The following is a 20,750-nucleotide window of genomic DNA, read 5'->3' as shown; positions in this document are numbered from 1 at the left end:
TTTCGACATCATTCGCAAAAGGTTATAAAAGGTTGTCAGAAAACATTTAAATGTCGGGTTATATAAAGGGTACATTAATGGTATAAAACGTTTTCATAACATTAAATAACATTTGTTGGTAATTTACTGCACAGCAAACACAAATGTTTTATAGAAAACATTTAAATGTCGGGTTATATAAAGGGTATAAAAACGTTTTAATATCATTCCAAAAACATTTTTGAAAACTTGGTACAAATCATTCTAAACAGAATGTTATTTTGGGGTTGAAAAATATTTTGCAAAAAATGTTTGCCCAAAATATTTACAATAACGTTTTTAAAATGTTTTCACGACCTTTATATAACCCGACATTTAAATGTTATTAAAACGTTTTGTAAAAAACATTATAAGAACATTTCTATGTTTGCAAAAATAGTTTACAATGAAATTTTTCGAAAACATTTTTAAAATATTGTTGTAGTGTGTTTTCATACAAAACGTTTAAAACGATTTCATGACCTTTATATAACCCGACATTTTAATGTTATTAAAACGTTTTTACCTAAACCAAAACCCAAAATATAGCTTATTTAAAACGTTTTAAAAACGTTTTTGTGTTTGCTGGGAACCTTTTACGTCAATTTTAAATAGAATCGGGCCACTGATAGATAACAGTGGAGGAATATCGACTCTGTTATAAGTAACACATCCATCAAACACCTTTTTCTCGGAAACGTATTTTGTCCTTGGGTTGCGACCGACGATGTGTATTTTACAGTTATCTATTTCCACATTTGTGGGTCATTTACGAAGGGCACTGTTACCAAAAAAGGTGTTGCAACCCGGATCTGAAAACCGGTACATTAGAGGTATTTACGCATAACTTTGTACTCGTAAGTTTAAAGTGTCAAGCACTTTAACGCTGATTCAAAGCAACGTTACTAACTGAAGTTTCAATAGTTGCCAACGAATCCGATTTACTTTTATAATCCCCTGTTTGCCTGGTGCGACAAATTCTACAGCAAGAACAAAAGAACATCGACAAAAGGTGCCAGTAACCTTCACGAAAATTCTTATTGGTCGCCGCATACAGAATGCTGTTGATGGAACTATTTAAATGTGCAAGAATCACTGCAACTACATAGACACCTCGTGACCAGGTAGCATTCTTATCAAAGACTACAATAATAGCGTAAGGAGACCACATTATCAGGAATACCACCAAAATGGTCAGGATCGATTTCAGCAAGCGCAAATCTGACGAATCGATTACACGCGTCTTCTTGTCATCATCTTTGTTGGTGATATTTCTCAACTCTCGCTTGGTTGCCATGGCAAACTTTAAAATGTTGGTATAACTGAAGGTTATTGCAGCCAGAGGTATACCAAAGCCGGTGACGATGAAGAAGAACGTATAACTGTAAGCTTTTGTGTAGTCGTAGGTGCAAAGCATGATCTTAGGATCGAACCCGTGATCACCCCATCCCAAAAGATTTGGAAGATCTATCAGGAAACATGTCGTCCAAAGACCTAAAAAGGAAAGTAAAGTAAACAGGATACTATTAATACATTGCGGATCCGAACTACCACCAATGGATCAAGATCGATCTCGAACTTTTTGGTCGAAAGTATGAGCAGATCCATGTTACGTTCTTGTTCTGTATAACAAACAACGAGTTGTACAGGTTTTCCATATCATAGGCGTCAATCCTGGTGCCCCTCCCTCCCCTACTTTGGGGGAACTTAGTATTTTTTTTCTGCCACTTTTTGACAATTTAGGCCAAATGACCCCCCCATATTCGCTGTGTACTGGGGCTTTCTGACAGTGTTGGTCTATGACATTTTTCATAAAAATAATTTCCTCTAACTTGTATCAATAAGATTCAAAATTACATGATGTACCATTCTGACAGCAGTGGAGTGGAAATCTCATAATGGGCTACTATGCCAGTTGAAATCCATACACCTCTTAAGATATCGACGGAATCAGAAGCAAACCTAAATCTTCCAAACAGGGAGTATGAATTTTAAAATGGGGTTACCTGAATGGGTACGGTGACTCCAATATTGAAATCTTAACCCTCTGTGTGAACAATTAAGGTCATGTATTCCATAGGGGGTGTATGGATTTCAACTGGAATAACCCAATATTACTAACCCTCTTCGTTAACATTTTTTGCAATGTTGGTGTCATTTTGAATCGTTCGTAAAGAATCAGCAAAATTACCTGCAATCATGAAAATCACAGTTTTCTTGTTGTAGACACTCGGATAGAAGAATCGATGACAGATACAGATGTATCGATTAACGCTGATTGATGCAATAGACCACATTGAGCAGGAACAACTGGTTATACAAATCACCCCTATTGCTGTACATAGTGCTGAGTGGTAATAGAAATACCAACCTAAGGCAATAAATGACAAAAAACAACATGTCTGACCCGCTACCACAAAATGAGCGCAAAGTCGCAAGTTGGTAGTTTCGAAACGTCCTGGCTGCTGTGTTGGTGTTCTTTATGTCACACGCACCTGTTTAAGCCATAAGTATGCTTATATCTCCATTCACGAAGGACATACAGGTACGCGGCAAACAAAGAACATCAACTCAGTAAGTCAGGATGTCTCGAAACTACTAACTTGCGACTTTATATTAATTTCGTTGTAGCAGGTCACATATATATATCTTCCTGTTAAGGTATGGTGGTCTTTTTTTCTCTTTTTCTTGAAATAATGTTGTAGTGTTTCACATGCCACGTCCATTCAAAGATTTTATCACTCAATATCAGTTCGGAGGCACTCGTAATTCACGGACGTCTCTGATTTCAAAGACGGGTCAGTGATTTCACATACGGGGGTCTGTGACATCATATACGTCGAGCGTTGTTGACAGCTGGGCACTCGATGCAGCACATCGGAACGAAACTGAGTGTATTATAATAAGCTTTCCTATGTTTAGCAAATATCTACTGTGCAAACATTATATCTATCTGTGCAAATTCTGACAAATGGTCCCAGAACACACTTAGATTGCAATGGCCAAAATCAAATGTTTTGAAGTAAAAAAATCCCAAGAGTACCCGAGCCTGCGCTCTAATTCATCAATTGGATAGTAAATTTAGCAGGTACTCAACTTGGTCTAGCTACAACCCTGATAGCCTACTCACAAAATTATTCCCACTGCGCGGGCATGTTCTCCAAAATTACTAACATCGTTTGCGACTGGGTTTTGAAACTAGAGAGTATGTGATTTATGAGACGTCTATGAAATATGATACTGTTATGTGACATGACGCTTCAAGAGTATTTGATATCAGAGACGTCCGTGAATTATGAGTGCCCCCGAACTGATATAAGCAAACAATACAAGACGCTGGTTGTTCTTCCTCGTGTGTACATCATCCCGTGAAGATATTCTCGCATGAACAGATTTTGACTAAAATTACTTTCTTTGTGATTACACAGACAAAAAATACCTTTCCCTCACACACATATCAAAAGCAAAATTTTACAATTTATCTTTTCATATGGAAATTTATCTTTTCATACTTCAATTTACCTTCATATGGAAAGGTTTTTATACAAAAACGATTCTCTTATAAACCATCATGCTCACAGTTTCCACCTCGATACACCTCGATACACCTGAGCACACATTTTCGACGAAGAGCTTCCAAGCAGAGAACAACAAGCAGTGAATATCTCCACCACAGTCTTTGATTACACTGCACTGTTGAGTGCATAGCAATGTGAGAGTTGTGGAGCTTCTAGCTGAAAACTGGGCCTCTTTGATTGGTTTTTGTCGAAACCTCAAGTGTTCCCTTCATCCAATCAGAATGTTTTTTATATCAAACGAAAGCTAACACTTCCCCTAATAAAATTCCTTTAAAAAAGGAATGGGGCACCCAATGTGAGTCGTGATGTGGTAAATTTCATGGTGTTTAGATTTGGTATTATTATCTCTTGCAAACCCGGTGACACCTCATTATAGATTTATGACCTGTCGATAGGTTGTAAGAGGGGATAGCTTTTTCCAGGCACGAATTGGGCCATATATAAAGAAATAACGCAATAAAAACCTAAATGCAAAATGAGATCCTGTAGGTTTTTAAAAAATATTGTTTTCCAGAGTCAAGACGCAGGTATCATTATTAAGTCTCATATCACTTATTTATTGTCAAATAAGTGCAGAGTAGGTTAGATATGAATATTAAATGTTAGATCAAAGTAGCTCAAAGTACATGTACTATACACCTGATCCGTGAACTTGCCTTTTTTAAAGACAAATTCTTGTTTCTAGTATTGGTGGTATTAACCAATAATACCGATATTTCCCACCCGGTAGTTGTGCCACACACAAAAATTGCATTCAAAGAACTTGTCATTACAAAATTATGTAACATGATCTTCATCCATGGTGTTGTCTTTTTTAAATGTAGTTCTTGTTTCTGTTGAAAAGACAATATTGATGTCTAAGATCTTAATTATATCATTCATAAGCATTTAAATTCAGGATATAATATTATCTATAAGACTTCCCCTATGGACAATGGATCTATTCCTGATCAAACATATCCCATGCTGTGCTGGTATCCAGCAGGTCTGCAAATGTATATCATTGGAATTAACACCTGATAACGACTATTGACTATTAATATTATTTAAAACTTCGAACAGTGCGGTGATGATTTCATTGCCGTCTTGTTGTTAGTAAGAAGAAAATTTGGCCCAGCATTAATTCAAAGAAAATATCACATTTTCATCAAAATGTACCAACTTTTAATGTGTTTGGTATCAATCTGGACTGGAATTGAATCATTTGCCAGATTCCGTTGATTACAGCAAAATTCATCCACAAATAAAAATCATATTATTGGGTCACCTGTAGTTTGACAATAACCACTATATGGATTTTATGGTAATTAACAAACAAAGGCCATTGGTTTAACCCCAATACATTATTCATTTTTTTGCCATTTTGCATAAAGAATCAGGAAATTACCTGCAAATGAAAAAGCATACTTATATTGTCCATACACTAGCGTCACTAGACTGAGCAATGGCCAATTCTCTTTAAATTGCAAATCTTGTGCAAAAAGTTACTATTTTCGTCTGTTTTGTCATACGGTTGTAAATTCAATTAACTATGACTTTGCTAAAAGAGCGCTTACAAATTGATATGTAATCCAATTCTAAGTTCCAAAACGGTAAACAATTACAGGTGATACAGAACATGATCAAAATAAGAAAAATTGTCTAATGTGACATGCGAGCATCACTTGACTTGAGATGCTTAATTGTTTGGTTTGGTTTGTTTTTGTTTGTTTGTATTATTTGTGTGTATATGTGTTTGCCGGCAAACATGGACGTTTTTTATGAAACTTTACTTTCTAACCGTAGACGTCACTGCAACCGAGCACCGTCCCTGTTTTGTTTAGTTTAGTTTCCCTTTTGTGAATATAAAAATCAGGTTGATATGTTAAAATTAGATTAAAATTATAAAAAAAATGTGTATAATTAGTTTATGATTTGTCGGTAAATACCTGTAGCGATGTGTGTGGTGTGGAACGTGTTTGTTTGTCTCAGAAACCTTTTATTTAACCAATTTGACAGTTTGAAAAACTATTATATATACAACAATCGTGTTTTTAATTAAAAAATCTCACTTTATTATTGCATTAACCTTGATTTTGATAACCAATTAAAATGAATGTAAGTTTGGATGAATGCATTTCAAAGACGCAGCTTTATTTTAATTACCCATCATGAAATAGCATTATTAATTTGACTCTTATTTAGCAATTAGGAGGCAAACGTGCAGCCGTCAAGTCATTGACTGTAATCTTAGTTTAATAAACTATTACTTTTTTAAGCTCTTTGAGATACTATGTGTGTGTGTGTGTGAAACAAAATACCAAGGATACAACTTCTGCAAAATTGAATGATTGTCTTTTCTAAAGGTTGATATAAAACATTTGATTATAGCTGATTAAACCTCGAAACGTTGACGTTCAACTACCTAGCAATATTGTCAATGTCATTTGATGTTCAAATAGTCATTGAATACTTATTTTGTGTAGTTGAGTTTACATCACTAACGATTGTCTATTGATGGCATTTTATACCACTAATTGAGTAAATGTAGCGATCACTAAAACGAGAAAAATCACTGAATAGGGGACATAATAGTAATATAGCGATTAATACCATACCAAATTGCTATTTTTTACAATTCCTCTCACACACCCAGCCCCACACACCCCGACACATGCCCCAACACACCAATAATAAAATGAGTTATGACCAGGAAGAATATGAAAGTCGAAAGTGAACATACAACTGTCAAAATAAAAAAGTTTAATGCAAAATGAAAGTCTTCCATACGTCGTTAATTCTTTCTGTATGCCTTTCTCCTTTTCTTCTGTCAATTTCTTCAGCTAGTCATTTAAAACTGATTAGCTTTCTACGTTGTTTACTTCTTCCTCCACTTTTGTATTGTACATGCATTGTTATCCTTCGGTTTCTTCTCCTCCTCCTCCTTTTCCTCCATCACCTCTATCAACACATCATTTGGTCAAGGCTAACGCTAAAACTATAAAGGCCCCAGGGTCCAAATGTTGCATACTTATGGGTCCTACGCTGTGGATATGCCTTTTTCCACCTTGGCCCCAGAGGTCAAATGTCGCGGGCCTCAGTGGCCCAAATGTAAAAATACAAAGCATGCCGTTTCTAATCAAATAAAGCAGCCTCAGGTCCCTGAGTTGGTACACTGGGGTATTCTATATTAGCCAGTATACATGAGCCCCGTATATCATATATTATGGGCTCTTGGTCCCAAATAAAGGGCAATAGATTGACAAGGCTAGCTCTGAAACTTCAAAGGCTCTATGACTCATATGTAAATATAAAATTTCGGGGGCACAGATTTAAAAAAATTGCAGTTACATCATACAATGCGTAGCGCGCAAAAAATTGGTATTTTACACTATTTTCGCCCATTATCGGGATAGAACGGGCTTTATCTTTGCAATATGGGCGCATAGCGCGCAAAAAAATTGTATTTTACACTGTTTTGGCCCATGATCGGGATGAATTTTGGTAGAAAAGGGGCTCCTTGCCCACTTTTCTTTTCCTTTGCCCTCATGATTTTCTCTTTCATTTTTCGTCAGAGGGGTACTTTTTTCTTTCATTTTTTGTCAGGGGGCACTCTACCCACCTGCCCCCATACCCCCCTGCGCTGGCTACGCTACTGGTATCGCTGTCACCTAAAGACCCCATATTTTGCTATGAGCTTATGGTATGTGACCCAAAGATCCCTTAATTTTCCTTTCGACCCTTATTTGTCCATTTGAACAACAACGAGTCATCTATCACTTTTTTTACCTCTTTTGAAATCATTTGAGCCATTTGAAGCCATTTAGAACAAACACCAAAGAGAAGATCAGGCAAACTGAGTGTTAAGATACTGAATGACTGAATGACCCACCATCAAGCCATGTTTAGCCCCGTTTACCATGAAAGCGAACAACAGTTCAGAAATGATGCGATGAACCGAAATGCCTCAAGTGATACCACATCTGAATCCTTGTGAGTAACATACAAAATAGATGAAATAAGATCGTTCAACTTGTTCAACCCGCACCTTCCGAGATTCTGTTGAGCTTGTTATTTTATTATTTGTAAATGAATCGTAGTTTATTACGAAACATACGAATCACATACATGTTCCTTTCATCAAATTCAAAAGTAATTTTCATAAAATGAAAGCAAACGGAAAGGTAGATTCCTTGATGTGACTACACTACAAGATTCGTATTGCGGTGATCTGCACAGGTATACCGTCGCTTAGGTACCTGAATGGTGCCCACAAACTTTCCTACATAGTACCGATGCTGTTCCTGCACAGGACCCAGCAGCAGTGTAACTGGTACTACACTGGTAGTCCCTGGTATTACAGCCAAGTACCTTGGCGACGGGGTACCTGTGCAGGCGGTCCCAATAGGAATCTTGTAATGTACATTTCTACCCAAAATCTGTATTCTACACCAGAAACATGTTGATATACAGCATATTGACAGGCATCGTCGCCTGTTACTCTTTAGCATGCTATGCTTATTATCCTGGTTCGAAAGCTTGGGTGAACTATTTTTCATTATTTTTACTTAGGTCTTCGACGGCGCTGTACCGTCTTTCAAACACACCCCTCAACATTAGAACGATAAATATTCACTCATTGATTTTAAATTTCGGTAATGTATTTATATCTTTTCCCATGTCTTGATGTACTATTTTATAAGAGTCAAATAAAAACCCTGTTTGGGGCATGGGAAACAAAAAAAGATAAATATTGTAGCCATTAGAGAGTCCAATTCGCGCAATTAACCTGTGTCGTGCACATGTCAACTGTGAGATCGTTTGTCATAACGTTCTTGTGTGTATTTTTGAGAAAATCAATTTCAAATTATTGCATAATTCGGTAATGTAATTTGTGTCAATGCATATTAGCGGCTTACAAATCTGAACAATATACACCCTGTTAAGTGATATTTACTTTTATATTGTCCATCAACTTTCCAAATTCTGTGCAAGTAATTGCTGAAATATTCTTCTGTATTGCCATTAGTGTCATTAAAAACAGATTTAATTCATTTGTTTTAGGATAACTAGCCTTGACCGCTCAAGAGTCGCTCTTTAATATCGTCATTTGTCAGCACCACTGAGAACTGTTTTTGCATGACTTGTGTGACAAACATTTCACTTATTATAGCATAGGCTTTCAACATTATGACAAGTATTTTCACGTACGCCTGGTAATTAATTATATTGATGGACTTTTCCCGCCATGGCGGTCTAACCTTGAATTTACACTTAATTTAGGTGTAATTTGTCTATAAGTCACAGAAAAGCACACAATATTGCTTTATATACCCCCCTCCCCCTCATTGTGTTGTCTCATATCCTTGGTCAAATCCAGCTTGCAATAAATATAAATGTGCTGATATTAACTCATGGTGGTTTCTTTAATGTTTACGTGTAAATGGATAGCATTGCACCTGGCACCACTTTCCATAACTTTAGATTACATACATGTAGGACCAAAAATTGTATTAGACCAAATCATAGATCCAAACTCAATATCCTACAATTGGTCTTAGATTACATGCATGTGGGTGTGGCACCAAAAATAGTGCCCTCATAAGTTATACCTTTTATATCTTGTTTGGAAGATTTTTAAGTTAATAATTTTGGTATAGGTCTACATGAATTTAATTCGTAATTTTTGATAATTCATTGACACTACTTCATAAAGTACTATGTTAACTGTAAAGTATGTTAAATACAAAATAATAGGCCTATGATAAATTAACAATAATATGACTTAAGTAACTTAGTAATTGAGGCATAGGCCTACATGAATTTTCACTGAAAATTAATTTTACTGTTCTAACCAAGTCAAGTCTAAAGCAATAGAGGGTATACAATACAATGTCACTCATGACAGAGTCAACCTCATCATATTCATAGAGGTTATCCGTGTTCTATAAGCTGCATATCCTATCAGCGACTGCTATACTTTGTTTACGACTTTCAAAAGAAGTACCTGCATGTGCAACCATGCCTGTTTCAAAATAGCCCGCCAAAGTCACGCAAATAATGCCGAGGTCGTGCATTGAATTGGTTTGAATGAGGAATACTACGGGAACCAGCGCCTTTTGTTGGAAGTCACACATGAGTGAAGTGGATAACCTCTATTGAAATAAAATGTTGAAATCCGTATCAGGTACCACGGGCCAATTCGCATGATAATACAGGTAAAAACAGGTGATAGGTATGAGTGGTTTTGGAATCGAACTACACACCTGTGCCTCTATCACCTTAAAGCTGTCCCATGTCTCATGTCCGTGAATAAACCAACCGAGCTCAACCGTAACGGTATAACAATTGATATTGTTGGGCCCATAGAAATCAGTTCCAATGTCTTAATTTGGACACACCTCAGTGACCCGAATACATTAATGTCAATATTAGCGAGTTGTGATTTACTTTGCAGAGTTTTTAAACTACGTTTTAAAATACTGCAGCATTCTGTGTGTGGTAGCATGTACAGTGTGGCGTAACATGTGACGGGTGTGTGGGCGGGTTGCTTGTTTTAAGGTGCGCTTATCTTTTAATATTGATTTGTGGCATATTAAAAATTGATCCGTTGTCCTATACAAAAAAACAATTTGGGGCTGAATCCCAATTAGGTGGCAGCTGGGGCATGTGTAAAAATTTGGTTTTGAAATATTGTACAAATTTCACGTTAAAACGTCATCAATTATGCCTTCCGAAAAATATACATTTTCCTAATTTTTGCCCTTGCCTTGTGGTATTATTTTCGTAGGGTGATTGAGGTTAAATGTTTGAGAGAATGAAACATTCATGTAATATGAAGGTATATGCTGAAATGTATCATTTTTATTGTTTTTCTTTCTTTCTTTTTGTTCACAATTAATGATAAGACACCCAAAATATCCAAGATAGTGTCAGTAAGTTATGGTGTACAGGTCGATAGTCTTAAGGTCATTAGTCCAAAAACCCAGTAATTTTGTTCTATACCCTAAACCTAACCCCAACCATAACCCTAAACTTTGCCCTAACCTATAACCTAAGCTTTAATCCTAAACCTAAACCTAGCCCTATAACCCTAAACCTTACCTAACCCTGACTCTCTGAATCCTGAACTATAACTCATGTACATCACCCATGCACACATTCCACTCCGCAACCCTTAATACACACACACGCCTACCTCACATACCCCACATCAACAAATCTACACTCCGTCGACTTCAAACACACTCCTATCCCCAAATACCCTCACTCTGCTCTAACTCTACTAATAACTCATCACTAAAAACTCACAAATAATTATACATGATGAAATACGGAATTTTACTGTCGTTATAAACTAACATCTTTGTCCTTCCCACTCACTGATTTAGATCTGGGCGATTTATAGTTCAATAGATCTTCAAAGCGATATTTAAAAAAAAAACTTTCCCACTGTTCCTTTCCCCAGCCCCATATCACAATAAGTGTATAGAATAAGCCGGTCCCTGCGCGATGAGTCGCAATGCGAAGCGACTATTTCTGATCACTTTTTTTTAGTATCACTAGCAGGTACTAAGTTCAGTCACATTAAGCGTACTTCGACAACCTACAATGAGAACCCTTGAAATGATGAAATCTAGGATAGATAACAGTCCAGTCAATATCACACTGACACTTGGTGCCAATTATGAAGTATTGCGAGGAACATTTACCAGCAAAATATGGAATATATCTAATAGAAGATATCAATCGCAAATATGAATATAACCACAGTGCAAGGGCTTCTTACGTGTCCAATTTCGTAGGGAGAAGTTGAAAAGGTAGCTTGTAATCAAGGAATTCATGCTCAAAATGTCCGTAACATGAATTCTGTAGATATGACATATATGAGCAGAACTCGCCACTAAACTGAAAGATTTGAACAGGAAGTAGGTAGTGAATGCACGCAAATTTGTTTTTCCTCGCTGCCACCATTACTATAGAAGTCTTTTTCGTTTTAAAAGTGGAAAAATTCGTTTCCGAGCTTACAAAATCACATCAAATTGTCTGCCTAGACGAAATATATTAAGGCATATGTTGAGTTCCGAAGTCCCAAATAAGCATCATAATTCTTTCTTGGGAGTGTTCAACATATTATAGTCAAATGATGGGGAGATCGGCACAAGGGAAAGTTCTCGGCTGAGTGAAAAAAAGTGCGTGAGCCGAAACGCACCATTATATATACAGGCCTATTTACATAATTTCCTATGACCTTACACAAGTGACCATGCTCAAATATAAAACTAAAGAGTTTTGTCATTGATGTGCACCATCAATTTTGAACCTGTGATCAATATTGCTAGGCAAAAATTCACAGCAAACATGGCAAATTCCTCTCATTTCTGGGAAATTTCAAAAAAAATTCTATCAACCCTTAACGGGTGGGGTATGAACGTTTGGACAGTATTTATTGTGGGACATTAGAACACATCAGACATATCGAATTGCATTACGAAAAATACGAAGAATGTCCTTCTGATATCAAATAATTTTGATTTTTTGAAATTCGCAATGTAATACACATTTTATGGCAAGTGATTAAAAATTGATATTTTTATAAACACCTCAAAAGAAATAAGTCCCTCTCTGAACATGTCGTCATAACATCGTAAGGTTTCGTTTTGTACCAACAAAACTAACTTTGAAATAATTATATGACTGTTTACTAAGTGCTTTGTGAAAATGAGAGATTTCCATGACTTCAGGGCTGAATGAGCCTAAATTGAAGACAAAAAGTGCCCTTTCCAAAAGTCACAAAGTAGTCACGTCACGTCACGTCACGTCGCGTCGCGTCACGTCACGTCACGTTGATATCTTCTTAAAAGTTACAAACAAGTCATACGGATTCAGTTCACGATTTCGTTTAGTTTTTCCCGGGGTGTTTCCGCATCGAACCCGTCATTATCCCAGGCCCACAGTGAAATGGTTATCGGCGTGGCGATTGCTGACGGCCGCACACCACCAAATAAGCCCCATCGAAATGCACGTAAAAGGGCAAACAGATTCGCGATTTTACCTTCCATGAATTTCCAGATACGATCATTTATTTAAAAAATGACTTTTTTCTATGGCAAAATATTTACTTGTATTTGTATGAAAAAATATTCCTTATTAATTTTACTTGGCCTATACAAATGTTGGTCCTACCAGCTTTAAACCACGATGAGTAGGTCAAAGGTCAAATTAGGGTCATGGTCACACAACATTAATGGGGGTGGTCAGTGATTATTGTGACCAAGCCTGGTCAAAATCCGATGTAGTATACGGGTGCTAGACTCATTTTGAAATGTTGCCAAAAAGAAGAAAAATGACCTTTGACCCCTTATTTGTGTACATCCTATATGAAGCATGAGTAGGGGATTCTTCTAAAATATTTTGGTGGAAATCGGCTTAATCGTCTAGAAGCCTTAGTATTTTTGTGTTCAAAAAATCACATTTTCAACTATATAATCAAGGTCAAAGGTCAAATTGGGGTACAAACCATAAATGGGAGTGGTCAGTGGTCATTCTGACCAAGTTTGGTTAAAATCCAACTTAGTATGTGGATGTTATAGCGATTTGAAATGTTGCCAGAAGAAAGAAATGCGGGTGAAAGAAAGCATTTGGCAACATTTGTTGCCAAATGCAAAAAGGAGCAAAAGACAACCGAGACGAGAGCAAATATCCCTACTGCGAATTATATGACCAGCTATTTACACCGCCATCAAAGAAGACCAAATAATACCGCATCATATACCTCACAGATTCTGCAAAAATGGCTAACGTGTTTTATAAGTCTGAAACACGCGAATGAGGTAGCTTATTTTGTTTTGATAGGCCATTTTCACGTGTGTTTCAGTGGGAGCATTATTTAGTGGTGTGCGCACTGTACGTAGCCTCCGTCGCAGGCTACTCGGGGGTGTGGCACACTCATAGTTTGAGAAAAGCGAAAACGCACCGCCTGCAAAAGAGGCTACACTAAACTAGGATACGGGCTGTGGTTTAAAAGTAGTTCCAGCAATCCCGATTATTTTATTCATTGAAGCTTTGCTGTGCTTTGCGGCATTGATGAAAAGCTGGAATTCCATGGACTATTCACGGACTATTTATCACGTAGGGAGATAAGGGTAATTGTGGAGTTAATAATTTATTATGAACTTTTGATAACATTTCAACGTGACGCGACGTGACGTGACGCGACGTGACGCGACGTGACGTGACGTGACGTGACGTGACGTGACGCGACGCGTGTGTTAGATAAAAGCCAAATCAACAGTGGCCTATGGTCACCCAGTAAGCGAACACAGTAGATAAGCAAAACTATTCTTTTTCTGGTTCTACTCAGCTACACAAACAATTGCTACCATTTTTGCCAAAATCGGACCATGATTGGTGGGCACCGGATCTGATTGGGGGGCACAAGCCGTTTTTCGGCAATTTTCCTATTTTTAAAATTTCAGATCGATTGGGGGTACCCACCCCGGTGCCCCTATGACGCTACGCCACTGAAAAGGAATATGCCTAACTATCCTCTGGAATATTTTCCTTGTCATTAATTTAGTCTGAAATGATCAACCACGTCTCTGGGTTTCAACATTAGAGAGATTGCGATGTTCCATACGCAGCACGTGGACCGTACGTTTTAACGTTTTTACGTACGTTAATACGGTGTTAAATATTGCTAGTCTCGGTTCCAAACGAAGGAGAACAAGATCGGCTGGAACAAAGATTATAATATATGATCTAGGTCGGTAGAGGGCATAGTGATTGAAATGTTAATGGTAACCCATACTGCAGTTACTGTCCGTTTTCCTATACACAATACACAGTGCTCTCACCATTGACGCGTGACCTCTACAAATGATGCATGTTGGAAGAATGGGCACTTGACTAGTTAACATCACTGTGTGAAAAATAACCAGCCAATATTTATTTTATTCTCCAAACTTCTAGCAAATATATTTCTCTAACATGACCTAAAATTACAGCTAGGTTAGATGTTCAGAAGGGGTCGCACTTTCGTAGAATATGAGTGAGGGCAAAGCATAGCTAGCTCATAGCTAGCCAACTCCCCGTGTTAATTGAATGGAGATTTGACCGAAAATATTGAGCTATATTGGTAACGGACCGCTCCGTTCTGAAGGATGCCACACAAAAACGGTACAAGCTACATTTAAACTATTCTAAATAGGTTCTAGAAAATATAGCTTTGTAACATGTCCTAAATTTTTAGCTAATTTAGATGTTTGGAGAGGGTCGCACTTTTGTGTTTTAGGAAGGATATGTAAACGACAGATAACACCAAAAATATGAAGAAATTATTTCCAAACCGTGTTAAGTCAACAATCATTATGTTGCTCATTTTGAAGAATGCTGTTTAACAAAAAGCAGGTCATTGTCTCATTTCGTGAACAAAGGTACACATACCATTGTTTCCTTTCGTTTCCTTTAGGATCGGTTACCCAACTGAAGCTATAATCCCAGCTTTATTGCGATGTCGCACATGTAAAACAGACACTTGTGCACAACCAGAGAAGATCTGATTTAATCAGTTGAGCTGCTTCAATGAGTGTTATCTTGGTTTAATAGCTTTTAATGGGGTTTAAGTCCTGCAAAGGTCGAGATGAATTCTACTGTAGACATGCCTGCATCATGCGTAGGCTACCGAGTCTCTGCCTAATTCAAACAGCACGCTTTTGATTTTGACTAAAATTTTGACTTAACATGCTGCTTAAACTTAATTGTATTTTTTTTTTTTAGTTACCCAAAACATATATTTTTGGTAGATTAAGGATCACTACATGACTTTACTTTCAAAATGAGACTTTTTCATCCTGAAAATTAGGCGCGTTGCATGAACCTCGACATATTTCTATGTAACACCTGCGTTTTATACGACGTTGGTGTCCAAAATGTGAAATCGCGATGTCATTTTTTATACGCAAAGTATCACACACATTTCAATGGGCAATCTCTGCGTATGGAATTCGCGTATAAATTTAGTCAATTTTTAACACATCGCTGTACAAACAAAAAGGATCATAATAATAATTAGACTTTCCTTCGTATGTTCATTATCATTGACTGTCTTTAACATATTGTGAAGTAGACGAATTTTGTACATTTTCAACGATGTATCTACGTTGATGTCGCACGTGGAAAATCTTCAAAACTGACTAAATACGTGACCTCGCTTCGATACAGGAGAGTGGAATAAATCGGCGTACGTCCGATACCTATATACGTTTAGCAATCGCAATCAAAAGTTATCATTACTTTGAAGATGGCCACCGGTGGCCATTTTAGCAGTCTCCTAGAGTTATAATCCACACTTTTTTTCTATATGAAATACCAACATCCCCCTCAAACCTTCCTCTGCTCTCTATGATCACGTAAAGCCTGAATAATATATAATAACCCTGTTATATTGAACATCTGTATGAACATATAACCAAAATTAACAAAAACATTGATTGAGAATTAAACAAATACGCCAAAAAATATTCTTTTTCTTCTGTGTTTCAAAAATGAAAGACGGGTGGAGGAAAATGTGTTTTTCCTGCAATTGGGAAAAAAGCCTTTAAGCCGGCAGGGTTTTTGTTTATTTATTTTCATTATTACTATTGGGTTTTTGTTTGTTTTTTTTGTTTTTTTTTTTGTTTGTTTGTTTGTTTTTTGTTTGTTTTTTTGCTTTTCTTTTGTCTTACTGGAGAGAAATTCGAGAGAAACTAAAAATGGAGCATGATGTTTGCTGCTTTACATGCATACAATAAGAGAAGAGAGATAGAAATACATCAACAACATGTGTCTTACCTTTTGTAATTAAACCAACTATTCCAAAGGAATTGATAAAAGCAGACACGCATAGATCTGCCGTTGCCAGATTAGCAATGAAAATGTTGCCAAGATTGCGTAACTTCTTATGGACAAACACCGATCCTGTAAGAATAAATAAGTAAATTAATTAGATAAATTAATTAGTTATTTGATCGATTGAATTAATAAAATAGAATACCTTATGAAATAAATGAGTTATTCAACAAAACGTATAATAAATCGAGTAGTTGTAAAAATAAGTTCCTAAGTATAAATTCCTCTTAGAACACGGGGTAAACTGTTATGGGAGTAAAATTTGGTTGGTTAAACTTTGCCCAACATTGGGTATAAATCCGCAAGTTGGGTAAAAGTGACGTTACCCCGTGGTTAGGTAAACATGTTGTCTCTCGGTTTACCTAATAGTTGTGTAAACAGTTTAACATCACAGAATATATATTTCTATTTTTTGTTGATATATATAACGAAACGACGCCATATAAAAGTGTTGACTGTTGAAATGGGTAAACACAATATATTACCCAACAAATGGACAAAAAGTACCCAATAATATAGTAAAATAAGAACCCAATACCCCATTTGGTAAAATAATATTACCCAAAAATGAGTAAGTTTTTACCATAATTCTGGGTAACCATTACCCAGGAGTTGGATAACATCTTTACCCAGACATTGGCTAAAAGCAAATCAATAATAGCTCACCGATGTAATTAATAACCGATATGAGTTTTCTTTCAAAATCTCCGGGCTAAACCTATTGTCACTGTATTGTTGAAGGTCGAGTCTTTCTATGTCTATATAGAATAGTAAACTCATGGACAGTAAGATTAGATCACATTCTTCCGGTGCATATTGAAATTAATTGATTTTATTCTAGATACATGTGGTGATCTGATGGTGTAGATTCTTTTGATATTCTCAAATCCTAGAATACGTGCCGTTATTTTTGGTCTATGTTAAAACCTATTGTTGGACTTGTAGTTAAATACATGTGTTGAAAGAATATGCTAATCTCTTGTCAGTGGAATGAACTTCCAATCAGTGTATTAAAAAGAAAAACTGACAAAAAAAATCAAATTTCCTTGAGTTGGAAACGAGGATAATAAGTATGCGCAGATTGCAAAAATCTAATGATAACGCTGCATTCGTGGTGGGGATGAAGCGTATCTTTTTATCGTACATGGTGGTGTGTTTTGCCTGAGTCGCTCTGCCTATCTCGAATACAATCACCATGCTTGTCTGTTGAAGAACTAGTGGATTCGCCTTACTATCACGGTAATTTTTGACACGTAGATATAGGGATGATGACGCTTTGCGGCACTTGTTCCACATCGCGTAGTGAGTTGGAGGGGTAGGGTGTGGGGGTGTATGGGTGGGGTGTGTATGTTACATGTATGTATGTAGGGGTGTATATATGACGCTCATGATACGATGCCGTCTGTGAGTAAGGCGCTCATGACACGAAACGTGCGTGTACAAGATGAGATGCCATTGAAACGCATCCAGGGGCGTAACATGAGCCTCGGGGGCCCATGGACAAGGAGCAGTGCGAGCCCTTTTAACATTTCCTTTATCAGCCATAATACCTAACCCATGTAGTCCTACGTCCATCTCTCATGCTCTCCACATTCAATTCAAAGAAGAAGGTCTGTATTACTATGGATATTTTTTCAAAGTAAATAATACCATCGCACAAGATTCATTCCTCTAACACATCTGAAGCCAGTGGCATAGATTTCTTTTTGATATGCTGATTGGGTTGGAGAATAATTCTTGAAGTATAGTGAATCTAGCACCTTTTGGTGCCAGAGTAGGTTTATGGTACACATGCGCGAAGCGCGCTAACATCTTCGCCATTTTGAAGCTAAAATGGTGAAATATGGTGCAAAAGTGCAGGCGTCAACATTTATTAAAATATTTGGGGGGATTTATCCCAATCTCCCCGGGATTTACGCATATGTCTAAAACAATTTTTAGCTTTTTATTACTTGGTACTAAAAAACAAACATGTCACAACATTAAGGCCTATACTTTCATACAGTAAATTAACTGAACAGAAGACATAATCAGGAAAATTTAATAGCATTTATAATTGTATTGAACCTCAACTGCACTATGAAAAACCGCCCAACCGCTTTAATGTTTAGTTTCGTTAATTTAGTAGTCAATATAATTGACAATACGTACACTGCACTTAATTAGAGCTACATGTTTAAAGTATGGTGAGTGTCATAATATCAGTCATCACATTATGTAGTTACTGTCCGTTTTTCCTATTCAGTGCACACACAGCGCTCCAATTGATGATTGACCTCTAGCTCACTCACTGTACTGTATGTATAGGCAATGGACTAGTTAGTGACCTGGGGGAAATCCTTCCCCCAATATTATAATGTTCATCCTTAACATACTACAATTTGAAGTAAAAAATGTCACGGGAAAGCTGTTGTCGAGCTGTTTTCCCGAAGAGAGTCTTCCAAAATTTCATAACAGTCGAACTTGTAATTTCAATGGCAAATTGTGCTCAACAGCTGACTCGCGATAGCTCCAACTTCGAACGAGCACACTCGTGTGATCGGTTTGATCAATTTTCGCCATAGAAGCTGTAAATAAACTTCAATTCTTTCCCTCTATGGTCATCTAAAAATGATTAAAATGCGATTTTGGGAAAATTGTTGTCGAGCCCTCCCAAATATGGAGTTCTGACTGCCCGATAGGGAGCTAAAAGTTCGAAAAACTTTTTCCAAACCGTGTTAAGTCTAAAATCACATGTTTCTCATTTACTTGTGTGATACGATCATAATTACTGACAAGTTTGACATGAGTTGTACCAATCAACATGGCTGGATAACAATATGCACCCCAGCAAACACAAAAAAATAAGTTATATTTTGGCTTTTGGTTTAGGTAAAAACGTTTTAATAACATTAAAATGTCGGGTTATATAAAGGTCATGATAACGTTTTAAAACGTTTTCTATGAAAACACACTACAACAATATTTTTAAATGTTTTCACAAAATGTTATTGTAAACTATTTTTGCAAATATTTTTGCCAAATATTGTGTCAATACTTAAATAACATTATGTTAAAATATTTGAACCCAGCAAACACAGAAATGTTCTTAAAATGTTTTTTTCAAAACCTATTAATAACATTTAAATGTCGGGTTATATAAAGGTTATGAAAACGTTTTTAAAACGTTATTGAAAATATTTTGGGCAAATATTTTTCGCAAAATATTTGTTCAACCCCAAAATAACATTCTGTTTAGAATGTTTTATATCAAGTTTTCAAGAATGTTTTTGGAACGTTATTAAAACGTTTTTATACCCTTTACATAACCCGACATTTAAACGTTTTCTGTAAAACATTTTTGTTTGCTGAGCAATAGATTATCAAAAAATGTTTTTTAAGATTATGAAAACGTTTTATACTCTTAATATACCCTTTATATAACCCGACATTTAAACGTTTTCTGACAACCTTTTATAACCTTTTGCGAATGACGTCGAAAACGTTTTGTGTTTGCTGGGACACTATTGTTCTCATCTCGGAAACAAAGGCCAATCAGAAACATATGTTTATGGATTTAACCAGGGCTATGAGACACATCCCTGATTTAACATAGTTGCGCTGTTTTCAATGAGATTTATCTTGGTTTAATGGGGTTTAAGTCCTGCAAAGGTCGTGGTGAATTCTGCTGTAGACATGACTGCATAATGAAGGCTCTGCTTTCATTAACATCTGAACTTGAAGCCCAGGTATAATCATTAAAGCCAGGGCCCACGCTTTCTTTCTTTCTTTCGTTCGTTCCTACTCTTTTTCCTCTTATTTCATTTTGGGGCCCATGGACTTCGTCCACCCTACCACCCCTCCATCCACCCCACCCCACCCCCCCACCCCACCCCCCGCTTGCTACGCCTCTGATCGCATCCCAGGAGTGCGCAATCCCGCATTGATTCGGGTCCCTCTTCCCGTGTAGTCCCGAAATTTATTTATTTATTTATTTAATTTGCTGCTGTATTTGTACAACTATAATAAAAGACAGAGATACAAATACTAAATCGCGTCTGACGTCAGTTTCGGCGCCCCCTAATGCGCCCAGGGTACTCCCTCTCCCTTGTCCCCCTTCCCCCGCCCCTTCAGACCCCCATAGTTACGCCAATCAGATGACATTATTATGGTTGTTGTTCCTTCTGTATTTTTGCTTATGGGTTTTTGTAAAGGCAATGTTGCTTTGGCGAATAGCGCTCTAAGAAACATAAGGTGTATATGGGGGGGGGGGTTAATGGTGGTATTAACCCCGGACACCGACAACAA

The 20,750-nt window shown here is 36.9% G+C and overlaps 1 protein-coding gene across 1 annotated transcript in view; it reads right to left on the bottom strand.

Annotated features, from left to right (window-relative positions):
- Nucleotides 1–602: 602 nt before the first annotated feature.
- The window catches only part of LOC140151074 (melatonin receptor type 1B-B-like), a 37,901-nt gene continuing 17,753 nt past the window's right edge, over nucleotides 603–20,750 (bottom strand). The window contains exons 2-4 of the mRNA XM_072173274.1: nucleotides 16,407–16,532; nucleotides 2,210–2,389; nucleotides 603–1,512 (exon numbers count right to left, since the gene is read on the bottom strand). Of these exons, the coding sequence (XP_072029375.1) occupies nucleotides 899–1,512; nucleotides 2,210–2,389; nucleotides 16,407–16,532 (920 nt within the window). The 3' untranslated portion in view covers nucleotides 603–898. The remainder of the gene's footprint in view (nucleotides 1,513–2,209; nucleotides 2,390–16,406; nucleotides 16,533–20,750) is intronic.

Source organism: Amphiura filiformis, chromosome 4, assembly GCF_039555335.1.
Source record: "Amphiura filiformis chromosome 4, Afil_fr2py, whole genome shotgun sequence".
Classification (NCBI taxonomy): domain Eukaryota; kingdom Metazoa; phylum Echinodermata; class Ophiuroidea; order Amphilepidida; family Amphiuridae; genus Amphiura; species Amphiura filiformis.
Note: the sequence above shows the minus strand (reverse complement) of the source record. Positions and strands in the feature narration are given on the sequence as shown.